The 14,427-nt window shown below is 42.4% G+C and overlaps 2 protein-coding genes across 2 annotated transcripts; one reads left to right on the forward strand and one right to left on the reverse strand.

Annotated features, from left to right (window-relative positions):
• Positions 1–4,226: 4,226 nt before the first annotated feature.
• LOC134182280 (acidic leucine-rich nuclear phosphoprotein 32 family member A-like) lies at positions 4,227–7,490 on the forward strand. Its single transcript, XM_062649675.1, has 6 exons — positions 4,227–4,309; positions 4,415–4,571; positions 4,733–4,954; positions 6,676–6,818; positions 6,944–7,141; positions 7,200–7,490. Exons 1-6 carry the CDS (start codon positions 4,299–4,301, stop codon positions 7,306–7,308), a joined length of 840 nt encoding a protein of 279 aa, XP_062505659.1. The 5' UTR covers positions 4,227–4,298; the 3' UTR covers positions 7,309–7,490.
• Positions 7,466–14,403, reverse strand: LOC134182278 (uncharacterized). The gene is made up of 9 exons (XM_062649674.1): positions 13,653–14,403; positions 13,404–13,525; positions 12,142–12,237; positions 12,000–12,080; positions 11,067–11,155; positions 10,207–10,465; positions 10,026–10,148; positions 7,793–7,973; positions 7,466–7,722 (listed from the first exon to the last, which is right to left on the reverse strand). Exons 1-9 carry the CDS (start codon positions 14,318–14,320, stop codon positions 7,527–7,529), a joined length of 1,815 nt encoding a protein of 604 aa, XP_062505658.1. The 5' UTR covers positions 14,321–14,403; the 3' UTR covers positions 7,466–7,526.
• Positions 14,404–14,427: the final 24 nt, after the last annotated feature.

Raw genomic sequence — 14,427 nt, forward strand, 5'->3', positions numbered from 1 at the left:
TAACAATAAAGTTATGTTTTTGAACTTACATTAACGTTGAATGGCACGTCCAAAAATTCATACAAATTGTGTACCATTTTAACACATTATTTTGATTTATTAAATTACAATGAAATTGCTTTTACGTTTACAGCAATTTCCAATGTTGAATGCCACATTTGAAAAATCTTATTTCAGATGTTGGTAAGGTTTTAATATTTTGAAAATTTCATATTGATATCTTAATTAAGCTGTTTAGGATATATTGTGTTTACACACACACACACACACACACACACACACACACACACACACACACACACACACACACACACACACACACACACACACACACACACACACACACACACACACACGTGCGCACACACACACACACACACACACCATACGTTAGACAAACACAGACAGATGGACAGACAGACAGACAGACATCTACTTGGTCTGATTGTGTTCGTGAGCTAAATGTACACCATTGATCAGAGCCACGGCATCGCTATTTGAATTCAAATGATAGACCATGCAGACATTGTGGCTTTTTGATAAAGGTTGCAACGTTGACCTGAATATAGCTCTGGCACCGTTCTGGAAAGGCTAGCCAAGAAGTCACGTGATGTGAACTTGGTTGACCTAACCCTGCTGAGTTTCTAGACATCTGGAGAAAGAGATTTTCAACTCAACTTCAAAAGTGCAACGCTGAGGTCATAATGAGAAAAATCTCCGCTCTCACCAATAACATTGACTGTGCCATAGATAATTTTGCTCTACCCAGTTTTTCAGCCACTAAGTCAGCTCGGGTAGTTTGCATTGTTCTCTTTTAAGTGTTAGTATCATGTAGTAGTGATTGTGTTTGAAATATATGTATTGGACAGACAGACAGACTTTAGTTCAGTTAGATTTCGTTAGTGGTTGTTTATCTTAGGTTTAGATCGTATTCTTTTTGGCTTACTTATTAGTGGTGGACTCGTAAAATTTTTGTGTGCATGATAGTTTGATGTTAGAGAATAGGTAACAGACAGACACACACACAGTATTTGTTCGGAAAATGGTTAGCCTAGCTGTAATAGCTCTGATGTAAGAGAATATAATATTATGTGCCATGGTATTGACAGACAGACAGACAGACAGACAGACAACTCTATCGTGCATGTTTGGTCAGAGTATTTGACCGAACTGAACTTCCGAAAGCACAGCAAAGAACCGACTCATCGATACCCCAACAACAACAGACCAGATATTGTTGTTATCTATCCCCAAACTGGCCACGACACAGAACTAGACATTTCTCTAATGTATGCCTGGTGCAGTGACTTGCTAGCATGGGCTAGCACAGCAGGTATTGCGGCCTCAAAGAGGGAGGAGACAAAAGAAGTTAAATACAACCAAGAGCTTGTTCAAGGAGGCATCAGAACCATATCTTTTGTTTCCTTGGTTTTTGAACATTTTGGTCGCTGGGGGATACAAGCCTCCAACTATCTGAACATGCTGGCCGAGTCATCAAGAGATGATGAGGGAAAGAAAACAAGGCCCAATTCAAGACCAAGTGGAGATCTCTCATCTCCATTCAACTGCAGAGAAACCTTGCTAAAGTTATAGCAGACATGTTATATAGCATTTACAGAATGAACACTACAGTTGCAAATTATTAAATCATCGTATGTGTAAGGTCTACTATTAAATTTGTCCTTTTTGTTTGTGTAGTTTTTAGAATTATTTAGTTTAGATCATCATAACTTGTAATAATACTGGTTTATGAAAATATATGCATTCGACAGACAGACAGACAGACAGACAGACAGACACGCACGCATGCAAGCACGCGCACACACACACACACACACACACACACACACACACACACACACACACACACACACACACACACACACACACACACACACAGATAGACACACAGACAGTGATTGACAGAGAAATAAAGATGATTGTTTCAAAAGACAGTCACATAAACATAAATAGTCGTAAGTAGAACCAAGCCCAATTGGCTTGGGTAGTATTTAGTGCCTAGATGGTGTAATAATAGTTCAGTGTGTTTGACAATATATGTAATGACAGACAGACAAACAGACAGACAGATAGACAGACACAGACAGACAGACACACGTACAGACAGACAGACAGACACGCAGACAGATAGACACACAGACAGACAGACAGACACACAGACAGACACACAGACAGACAGACACGCAGACAGACACACAGACAGACAGACTGACATTTTTGAATGTAATAGTGTTGAAATTTTAAATATATGTATTGACAGACAGACAGAAACACAGACAGACAGGCAGACAGACAGACAGACACGCAGACAGATAGACACACAGACACAGACAGACAGACACACGTACAGACAGACAGACAGACACACAGACAGATAGACACACAGACAGACAGACAGACAGACACGCAGACAGACACACAGACAGACAGACAGAAACACAGACAGACAGGCAGACAGACAGACAGACACGCAGACAGATAGACACGCAGACACAGACAGACAGACACACGTACAGACAGACAGACAGACAGACACGCAGACAGATAGACACACAGACAGACAGACAGACAGACAGACAGACTGACATTTTTGAATGTAATAGTGTTGAAATTTTAAATATATGTATTGACAGACAGACAGAAACACAGACAGACAGACAGACACACAGACAGACAGACTGACATTTTTGAATGTAATAGTGTTGAAATTTTAAATATATGTATTGACAGACAGACAGAAACACAGACAGACAGGCAGACAGACAGACAGACACGCAGACAGACAGACAGAAACACAGACAGACAGACAGACAGACAGACACGCAGACAGATAGACACACAGACAGACAGACAGACACACAGACAGACACGCAGACAGACACACAGACAGACAGACTGACATTTTTGAATGTAATAGTGTTGAAATTTTAAATATATGTATTGACAGACAGACAGAAACACAGACAGACAGACAGACACACAGACAGACAGACTGACATTTTTTAATGTAATAGTGTTGAAATTTTAAATATATGTATTGACAGACAGACAGAAACACAGACAGACAGACAGACACACAGACAGACAGACTGACATTTTTGAATGTAATAGTGTTGAAATTTTAAATATATGTATTGACAGACAGACAGAAACACAGACAGACAGACAGACACACAGACAGACAGACTGACATTTTTGAATGTAATAGTGTTGAAATTTTAAATATATGTATTGACAGACAGACAGAAACACAGACAGACAGGCAGACAGACAGACAGACACGCAGACAGACAGACAGAAACACAGACAGACAGACAGACAGACAGACACGCAGACAGATAGACACACAGACAGACAGACAGACACACAGACAGACACGCAGACAGACACACAGACAGACAGACTGACATTTTTGAATGTAATAGTGTTGAAATTTTAAATATATGTATTGACAGACAGACAGAAACACAGACAGACAGGCAGACAGACAGACAGACACGCAGACAGACAGACAGAAACACAGACAGACAGACAGACACGCAGACAGATAGACACACAGACAGACAGACAGACACACAGACAGACACGCAGACAGACACACAGACAGACAGACTGACATTTTTGAATGTAATAGTGTTGAAATTTTAAATATATGTATTGACAGACAGACAGAAACACAGACAGACAGGCAGACAGACAGACAGACACGCAGACAGACAGACAGAAACACAGACAGACAGACAGACACGCAGACAGATAGACACACAGACAGACAGACAGACACACAGACAGACACGCAGACAGACACACAGACAGACAGACTGACATTTTTGAATGTAATAGTGTTGAAATTTTAAATATATGTATTGACAGACAGACAGAAACACAGACAGACAGGCAGACAGACAGACAGACAGACACGCAGACAGACAGACAGAAACACAGACAGACACGCAGACAGACAGACAGACACGCAGACAGATAGACACACAGACACACAGAAAACCATCTCTCAAAACACTACAACGTCGTTCTACTGTGATGTCTAGTGCAATGCATATGCACAAATCGAATGGCTCTTTGAGTGATTCCAGACACCATAGCAGTGCCACTTCCAAAAATAATCGACCCCATCGCATTGTCTGCTAATCACCATTAGTAACGCACGCTGTTGTTACCGTCGGTCTCCGCCTACGCGTGACGTCACATGATAACCTAGAGACGTGGCGTGCCGACTCATCTCGCTTGTTACCTACACTCGGTCTCTGTCATGCATCATGTCGGAAGGGTGAGTGAATACGAATTCGCGTCTCTCATGCCCGAAACGCATCTCGACGAGCAAACAAACGGCAAAACTAACACTAACTACATTCGTTCTGTTTGTTGTTCGCAGTACGTTGTCACGCTATAGCTCGTACGGCTCCAGCTCGGGCTTCGCGCCATCTCTCTCAACGACGAGCGTCACCGGCCAATCGCAGCCCGTTCTGGTTGTTACGGACCCAACAGGCAAAGCAACAGGCGGAAACGCTCGCAACAACACCCTCCCTCCTGTAAGCAGCGTTTAGAATCTCAAATATGTCGTAGCCCATGTGATTCGTGTATGCGTGAAGAAAAACGTGGAGCATGAACGTCGTGCATGAACGTCGTGAATGAATTTTGTTGGAATGTTGGTTGGGGGCGTGTCTGACAGCCACGCCTACTTGTTTTGTAGTTGCCATCGTCTCGTTATTGTCATTCGCGCTGGTATGATCTGCGCGAGAACGACGTGAAGGGAGATATGCTGCGCGCTCCGCGCATCCGGGAGGGTCCTGTCAAGGGAGATCGGCAGTATCGGAAGCCGCCGGAAGACGTGAATGTAGTCGAAGACCCGGATAACCGGCGTCTCAAGCGACGCAACTTCAGAAACGAGATGGAAAACTGGGAGAACACAACGGTAAGAGAAATTTATCGACACATTTAAGAAAATAATAAAAAATAAATTGAAGATTATAAATTATTGATATTAATGATGTACATTTGTTATGAATTTTATTGAACTGCTGTACAGCATTACACATAAGGGCATTCAAGGGTTTTAATGAACAAATGGTAGGATGGATGTTGAAAGGTTTGAGTGACAATAGAACGAGGCCTCAAGCTATTTGGTGCTAATGCTCATTGTGCATGGCCTTTTAATAATGTTTGCTCTGGATCTTTTGTGTTGGAGTATTGACTTTCTGTACCAGGGAAAAATTGCTGCGAGGGAGGCATGCATGAAATAGTGAACATCTGAATGTTTTGTTAACCTGATATAGAATTAATTAATTAATTAAGGGGTGTATGTGGGAGTCTGCTTTGTCTGCATCTGTCTACCTATCTGTTGGTCTGTGTAGTTGTCAATACGTATGTCTTTTGTTTGTACGTTCATTTGTCTGTTTTTCTGGTGTGTGTGTGTGTGTGTGTGTGTGTGTGTGTGTGTGTGTGTGTGTGCGTGCGCTCGTAAAAGCATGTCTCCAAAACGGCCATTCATATGCCGCTGCATGTACTTACATTCACTGATTCAGTGATCAAACAATTCGTTTGTCATACAAGAACTCTTTCTCTGTTTTAATGAAGAGAATGCTCGTGACACTTACTGACAGGATTTTGATGTCTATCAGTAACAGAAGAATGTCCAATCATGAATGAGTGTTCAGTATCTTATTCATGCATATGAAGTCAGTCAATTGACATTGGTATACGAAGGCCAGATAGCCAAGAAGAGTTGGTACTCATATGTTTGCATGATATCTCTGTTTCTCTGGCATAAGTTCGTATATCTTAGCAACCAGAGGGTTTACAAATGTGGGAGCTAGTTGGACATGTAGTTAGTATAACAGGTGATTTGCACAAGCTAATATTATTGTATTGTATTACATCAACCGCACCCTTTGTTTGCTTGCTGCTACTACCGTGTAGACTACAACATGTAGATGTACCGGAGATTTCCAAACAGCACTCAGCACTGCAATATGGAAATGGAAATTTCTGAAAAATATTTGTTGTCAGTAGTGCCCGGGTGCTTTTAGGAAACCTCTTCTCGTACATGGAAGTAGTTGACAGAAAGGTGCCTATCGTGTTGACTCTGAAATCACGTCAATACTTGTTCTTCAATGCAGACAACTTCATAACATGACCAGGCCCAACTGCCCTCCTACACTCTTGTCAGCAATTCTAGAGTCTGATAGGTTCCTTTTCTTATTTCTCGATTCTCATACTGTCTACTGTCTTCTGGTTAATGCTCAGCTCGTGAGATACAACACTGACATTGCTTCCAAATTCTTCTTTCGGCCCTGACAATGCTCAACTGTTTGACATTGTAAGACCATAAAGCTCAACTGTAAGACCACCGTCTAGTTGCCATACCCTGGTGCTGTAGCATAGTAACACATTACGTGTGAAGTCTCAGAATACTTACCAACTTTTGTGGCACAACGTTACAACATGCACACAACAATCTTGATTCTCAAAGCATCCCATAGACTGTACACGAAAGCAGTTACCAAATGATTGCCTAGCTTGTGATCTTTGTTGTTTGGAAATCCCCAGTATGTAGTATAGGGTACGTTGATTACTTACACTTGCGCTGTAGTTTGTTTGTTCAGTGTGTATGTAATAATGTATGTATGTATGTAGTGTGCCAATCTCTCGTTTCAAGACTTGGGAGATGATTTCCAGCATGGACACTTCCTGAAGACGTTACGAAGGCTCATTCGTTGCGAACGACTGCAGCTCCTCGACAACTCACTCACAGACCTCAGTTCCGTATCACTTCCTCAGTACGTCCATCGATCAGGCACACACACACACACACACACACACACACACACACACACACACACACACACACACACACACACACACTACAACCAAGTCCAGTAGTAGAACCCTTTATGTGTTCCAGGTGTACTCATTTGTATCTACAAGGTAATTCACTGCACTCATTCAAACAGTTACCACGGACACCGGCGTTGAAGCATCTAACGTTGTCAAACAACGGGATAGAAACGCTCAGCGGTATCTCCGTCCTACGGAAGACGCCCATCGAGTCGCTCGTCTTGTCGGGAAACCATTGCACGTTTCAAGAAAACTACAGACGAAAGTAAGTTGAAAAGTGTGTTACATATTAGAGTGTGGTCACGTGACTACATTGGGTCTAGAATCTTCAAGGAATTGCCATCGTTGAAGAGACTCGACGGAACACCGAAACTGCCTAAGGATACGTCAGAAGACGATGAAACAAAGTCAGCAACTTGTGTAATATCATGATCTATGTGCATCATTAGCCACAGTGTTACCGAATACATAATGTTATTATTACAACGCTTGTTTTCTCTATGGTATATTCAAGACTGTTTATATGTAAAGAAATGAGTTCCCGTTTTTTAGACGTAAACGGTTTTTGTAGCAATAGATATCAGTACGACTCGGTCGGTTTGAATACGAACAAATGACTCAACTGGATGTCTACGTATTGAAGCATCGACCTACAGTATGTTGCACCAGGACCAGATCGATGAGTACTGCGGCTGCTCGTCGAGATTTTTTGTCGATTTAGGGTCGCTTGGCTGCTCGGTTGAGCTTCCATTAGATTCCGAATCTGACTCAGATTCTTCTGTGTCTGTATCACGTGCCTCCTCGAATTGAGGATCGGAAATGGGTGATACTATTGATCGAGGTCCACTGTAACACATCAACGTATATCACACATTATTTGTAGACATTTTGTGGTTAGTTAGGCTACTGCGTTTACCTTTTTCTGGGAAGTTTTCTACTCGGGTCTGACCACTCCCACATTCTTAGTTGTTTACCGCCTGTGAACCATCGCCATCTCTTGTCGTTTCCAGACGAAGGACAACATGTTAGACAGTCGATGCACGGACAGTCTGGACAGGATACTGTTGCTACATAGGTGTTGTCGTCTGCATTCCTAACTGTACACAAACAATCATCACATCCATTTCAAACCTTAACCAAATGTTTCTCATAGGCATAGAGCTCTAGGTCTAGGGATTTTTCGAGATTTGGGAGATCAAACATTATGATTAGGCAGGGAAACTATTGGGGGCCATAGCCCCCTTAGCTCCCACAGTACCTACACCTATGTTTCTAGTCACAGAAAATAAAAAACGTGATTGTGTTGAGTAAAGCCTGGTGGTTCATAATATTTGCTGTTCACTTCAGCGACGAGGTGCAGAAAACCGCTGGGTGCTGATGTCTGGTGCGAGCATGTGACCGCGCTGCAGTCTCTGTTCACAAATAACATTTTGGCGACAGCGTCCTTTGTCTGGCTCATGAGGTGTGGTACCTGGATAAACTTGCCCACATGATTCATAGTAGATTATGATTGGGCCAAGATCACTACTAGCCTATCCTCAATGGCATGCCGCTGACATTTGGGTCTTACCGCTTTTGCCACGCGGCAGCTGTTCACAATGTTTCTGTTTCCGTTCATTTCTGATGAGCCACGTGCTGGTTGTTGCCGCTCAGCTGAACGGCACATACTGTGAACCAGGTGTATGATACTGTAAATCATGTGTATGTCAGTGCATCCAAATTTTGGTGTAAATGTTGTTTTGACCTTTTAGCGTTACCGTAAATTTGGTATGCATGAGATAGAGGACGACCCAACACACAATGAGATAACATAATCGCGATTTGTGGTTCCATCATGTTTTAGCTGTCGGAGCTGGACGTCTTTCAATAGAGTCAAACCAACACATTCCAATGTCTGATCTTGCTCTCTAGACTGCTTTGAGAAATTAATCAATTACACTATGGTACAGTACCAGTATGACACGACTAGTCTCCGATTCAGTTTAAAAACGGATTTTTGCCAACATCTCAGAATGATATCCTGTATTCGCCTGTAATAACGCCCTGGACGTATAGAAAAGAAACACTTTTTTATGGGCGTATACCAGGACATGGTCGCAACATGTTGTCGTTTGGCCAGCCATCATCTAAATACTTGAACACAGAAATATCACAAATGCTTGCAAGTACCATTTGCAAGATCAAAGTGCTGGTATCCATAAAGCATCAGCATACATGCAGAAACTAAGCCTGTCAAGAGCATCAGGGTCGGTAATTGCAATGAAGACATGAATCTAGCAGTAAACACTTTCACTCAACGCTGACACCAGCTCATCATACGCACACAGATGGAGATGAATGTTCTGCGGACCCCATTTTGTTTTGTCTGCGCATGCATACCCTGGGCTTATAATTGGGCATAGGCATATAGTTGGGCATGGGCGTCTTTTCAGTCTGAAAGTTCTGACCTGTCGCACATGGGCGTATATACGGGCATGGACGTTATTTCAGTATGGGCGTTATTACGGGCGAATACGGTACTGTATTTCCACGAGTAGCAACCCATGCTCAAACAGCGACCCATACGATAAACAGCAACGTGCTGAATGAATGACTGCATACTTTTGTCTGCGTAACGCAGTCTTGCAGCTGCGAGGGAAGCCGCATGGACCGAAGTCATTCAGAATATGGCAGCTGTGAAGAGAAGGTCGTTCACAATTGAAGAGAAGCGGGTGGCTGGTATGGAAGGCAGCACAACATCTATTCAAGGTGTGGCTCAGAAGTATATCTTAGACAGACAAAACATTTGTCAATGGAAGCATAACATGCATGGGTACCCGTGTTCTCTGTTGAGGAAGGTAAACTAGTAACACGTGCTTAACGGCCGGCAAAGCAGGGTGGGCTAGGTGGGTCATGGCGTACCTAACCTTTGAAAATGAGACTTCCACCAACGGCTTTTGACGAGAACTTTCAGAAATATTGGTTCAAGTGATTAAATAAATTAGCTATTTTACGTTCAGTGTGGGCGAGGCCCACCCAACATCTGGAGTAGTAATAGTAAGCCTGGGTTACTACATGTACTTGTGGAAATTCAGTATATTGCTCAGTTGGTTACTAAAATGTCTGGCTGCATGCCCTACATGCAGTCAGTAAGTACAAGAGACACGTACCAGTCAGATAGCCTTGCCCTGAATCTAGATTGTAACCGGCTGCTACGACCCACAGGCCACAGAGTGCAACAGCATTCGTGCTTCCCCAACATCCTGAATGATTTTGTAGCTTGGCTACATCTCCTACAACACACGACATGCCCGAACTCAAATCACTAATACGATTGTGATGATTGACAACCTGTTTCAATATTCCACATTTTGATATTAATGCCATTGTCACCCCAGTAAACACGCCGTTTGTCCATATTCACACAGAGTGAGTGTATTGTGTAGTGGTAGAGTGCAGTGTTTGTGACGTCACTCGAATCGGTGTGTTTTGAATCTAAACGACGACTTCCCTTTTTCTCGAATGTACACACACCGGGTGCCGACCGGCTAACGTGCCACACTATCACACATCCCAACACGTCCGCAGTCACAACATCAGGGAAGTCAAACTACAGAACAAGAGCCAACATAACAGTTAGAGTGTTGACACCCAACACACACAACACGACAAGCAACTCAGTTTACACTATCCAGCCGACCCGACGACCCGAATGTCTGAAATCAGGTTATCCCTCTTCACTCCATTAACACAGGTCTTATACCATGCTACAGTTGTACATGTACAGTGCAACAAAGGCATGCTGTAGTAAACACAAAGTGTGCCAGACTTATGAATGTGGCAGCTTAATTTCCATTGTCATCTCCCCATTCTTCTAAACATCTTTGTTCCAACCTGTTTGTCTGTAAATACGGAAGACTGGCATGTTTGCTGAGCCTGCACGATATCACTATGTGGTTGGACAGCTTAGGTGGTCTGTGTAGTCATGATGGGCATCGACAGCCTGCTTTTGTTGACCTCGTTTGGCGACCATTACTGAACTGTGAATAATGAATATTGGGTTGTGGCCTGGACTGTCACCGCTCTAGTGGTCTGTGTGAATGGGTATCATAACCTACTACATACACACATGACAGTAACTATAAACTGAAAATAATTGACTTATCTACTGGTACATATGTGGTGACAGTGTGATTACAATGCAGACTTACCCAAATAGAAGCAATGGCCACATCGTGCTCACGTATGGATACGATATTGCTGCAAGTTTCGATGTCCCACAACTCCAACTTTCCTCCATCTAGGAGATAGGAAAACAACGAAATCGAGAAACAGGCTGCTGAGATTGGTATACGAAACTAAAAGGAAAGTAAGGCAGACAGACAGAAAAACAGAAAGACAGACAGACTGACAGACAGACAGACTACGGTCGTTTATCTTGAACTCTTAGTGTTATATGTAGCCTTTTCTGTATTAGCATTGATGTTTTCAATAAATGTTCTTTGACAGACAGCCAGCCAGACAGACAGACAGACAGAAGAGACTGATGCTATGGGAAATGCATCCAATTGCATCCTTCTGGTCTTTTAGCATTATGGCCGCTGGGGATGGAAAGCCCGCCAGTTTCTACATCATCTGTCCCTATTATCTGTAGATGAAGATGGACACCCAAACAGTGGCGAGTTCAAGACATACTGGAGATGCTGCCTGTCCGTCAGCCTCCAGAGATGCAACGCACAAGTGCTCTCAAGAAAACTATGTAGATTTTCTTTTAGCAAGAACAGTTGTACTGCTTATAGCGTACAGTTAATTAATCGTCCTACGTAGTAAGCAGCCGTAAGGGTCGCTGGACATTGTTGTAGCATGTTTTCCTTTTCCTTGCTGGAACCATTTAGAATGTAATAGTGTTGAAATTCTAAACATATGTATTGACAGACAGACAGACAGACAGACAGACAGACAGACAGACAGATATAATCTTATAGAACTTGAAATCTGTATGGACTCGTAATTAGCCTTTATTTGCTATTGTACCATAGTTCATGTTTGAAAATATACTACCATTGACAGACAGACAGACAGACAGACAGACAGACAGACAAACAGACAGACAAATAGACTAAGGTGACTATGCATAAACAAACCAGATCCTGTCAGAATTTTCTTAGAAGAGTAGCGTACGGATCTCAGAGGAGAAAAGGTGTAAACTGACTTGATCAGTAAACCTATGAACACAAGTTGTAGCAATTCCAAAAATCAGATTGCAAGATATAGAATGCCAATTACCTTCTCTTTCATTCCACAGTCGGAACGTACAATCCAGAGATGCACTGATGATCACACAACTGTCATCAGGATAATCATAACCACCAGAACTATCAGCTACAAATAAATACATACAATCTACACTTTGTCAACAATAAGTGTATATAGAGTTGACATTTCCAGCCTACACGTGTTTACAATTATTTTTGAATTTTGTCAGAAACCGTGTACTTTCCAAGTTTTAATACGTATCTTTGTATATACATGTATGTAGCAAATTATTTTTTGTAATTTCTGTTGTTAATTGAATCCATTGATAAAGATGCAGACACTGCATGTGTGGCTGAATATCACAAATATCTCAAATGCACGTACGTACACAGTCATGTGAATGTTATCCCACGTACTCATTAATAACATCCGTAAATGATTCAATAGCAAGTGAGCAACACTATACCACTAAATGTTATGTACACAATGTGACAACTATTGTACATCCAGTTACCCGCTTGTCCATCTGTCTCCCCGTCTGTCTGTTTGTCTGTCTGTCTGTCTCTAACCTCGGCCTCCGAGACCCATGTAGTGCCGATTCAAATCGTTTGAAGGCCTAGTCTGTCTGTCTGTTTGTTCGTCTGTCCGTCTGTCTTTCATTTATTTCAACATCAATACCGCAATACAGTGTCTGTCTTTCTGTTTGTCTGTTCATCTGTCTGTCTGTTTGTTTGTCGGTCTGTCTGTCTGTCAGTCTGTCTTTCTGTTTGTCTGTCTGTCTTTCTGTTTGTTTGTTTGTCTGTCTTTCTGTTTGTTTGTCTGTCTGTCTGTTTGTTTGTCTGTCTGTCTGTCTGTCAGTCTGTCTTTCTGTTTGTTTATCTGTTTGTTTGTTTGTCGGTCTGTCTGTCTGTCTTTCATTTATTTCAACATCAATACTACAATACAGTGTCTGTCTCTTCTGTTTGTTTGTCTGTCTGTTTGTTTGTCGGTCTGTCTGTCTGTCTGTCAGTCTGTCTTTCTGTTTGTTTGTCTGTTTGTTTGTCGGTCTGTTTGTCTGTCTGTCTGTTTGTCTGTCTGTTTGTTTGTCTGTCTGTTTGTCTGTCTGTCTGTTTGTTTGTCGTTCTATCTGTTTGTCTGTCTGTCAGTCTGTCTTTCTGTTTGTCTGTCTGTCTGTTTGTCTGTCTGTCTGTTTGTCTGTCTGTTTGTCTGTTTGTTTGTCTGTCTGTTTGCTCATCTGTCTGTCTATCTCTTCACACCAGCCTGCTATCATTTTATTAAATTTCCCATCATACCTATACATAATTGCTCATGTTTCCCTACAATCACGACTGACGTAACAGCCCCTTCATGACCTCCGAGGCTCTTCAGCTCCACTCCACTAGCAGCATCCCAAACTTTCACCATAGTATCTACACTAAAACATCACACCAATTCATATTAAACTCCAACAGTATGGAAAACACTCAGTAACCAGAGACTGAGACCACCCAGTAACCAGAGACCGAGTTGCAACTATTTATAATGTTTGTTTCATGTCATACCTTCCAGTCACCACAATGGAGTCATCACAATCTACTGATAGAATGCGATCGTTGTGGCCCTCTAATAATTGGACGCCAAACTTTCCACTCCGAAAGATCTCTGCATTTGACGGAGCTCGTTTCTTGCCGCTTTGTTTCTTCCTAGATTGGCCCTTTGCTACAACCGGAGACACATCTATACTATCAACACGACTCTCATCTGTTGCACTGTCGTCTCCATGTTCCTTCGCAGGTAACGAATTAGTTTTGCCATTTTCAATTTGTTGGTCATTCTGGTTGATTACTTGTTGATACATTTGTTTCTCTTGTTTATTAAGCGAATCTTGCGGTTGTTGTAAAGAGACTGCGCCCGTTGTAACATTAGTTGTGACGTCATTATCCGGGTATCTTGATTCTGGTTCTCTCACGTGACCGCGTCTAATGTTTGTCTTCTCATTACAAGTTGATTCATCAGACACACTTGAGACTTCTGTAGTGAGTACGGAAGAGGTATCGTACGCCAAGTCTTGCTGACTGTTGCTCTCCTGCAGTCTCGATTGCAGGTCTGTGCGGATTTCGTGTTTTCGTGCGACCTTGTCGGCTTCTTCGCTGCTCAGCTCTCTTCCTAATTTCTCTAGAGCTTCTATTTGTCTCAGTTTCTTTCGCAATTTTCTGACGACTGGATCCATAGAGTAAAGCAGTAGGCAAAACAATGATTACGACGGGCCTCGTCTGAGAGACCGTGTTAAGAAATTACGACTTCCGACGAAAAGCTGTGATATTTGGAAAGCTGACC

Source organism: Corticium candelabrum, chromosome 7, assembly GCF_963422355.1.
Source record: "Corticium candelabrum chromosome 7, ooCorCand1.1, whole genome shotgun sequence".
NCBI lineage: Eukaryota > Metazoa > Porifera > Homoscleromorpha > Homosclerophorida > Plakinidae > Corticium > Corticium candelabrum.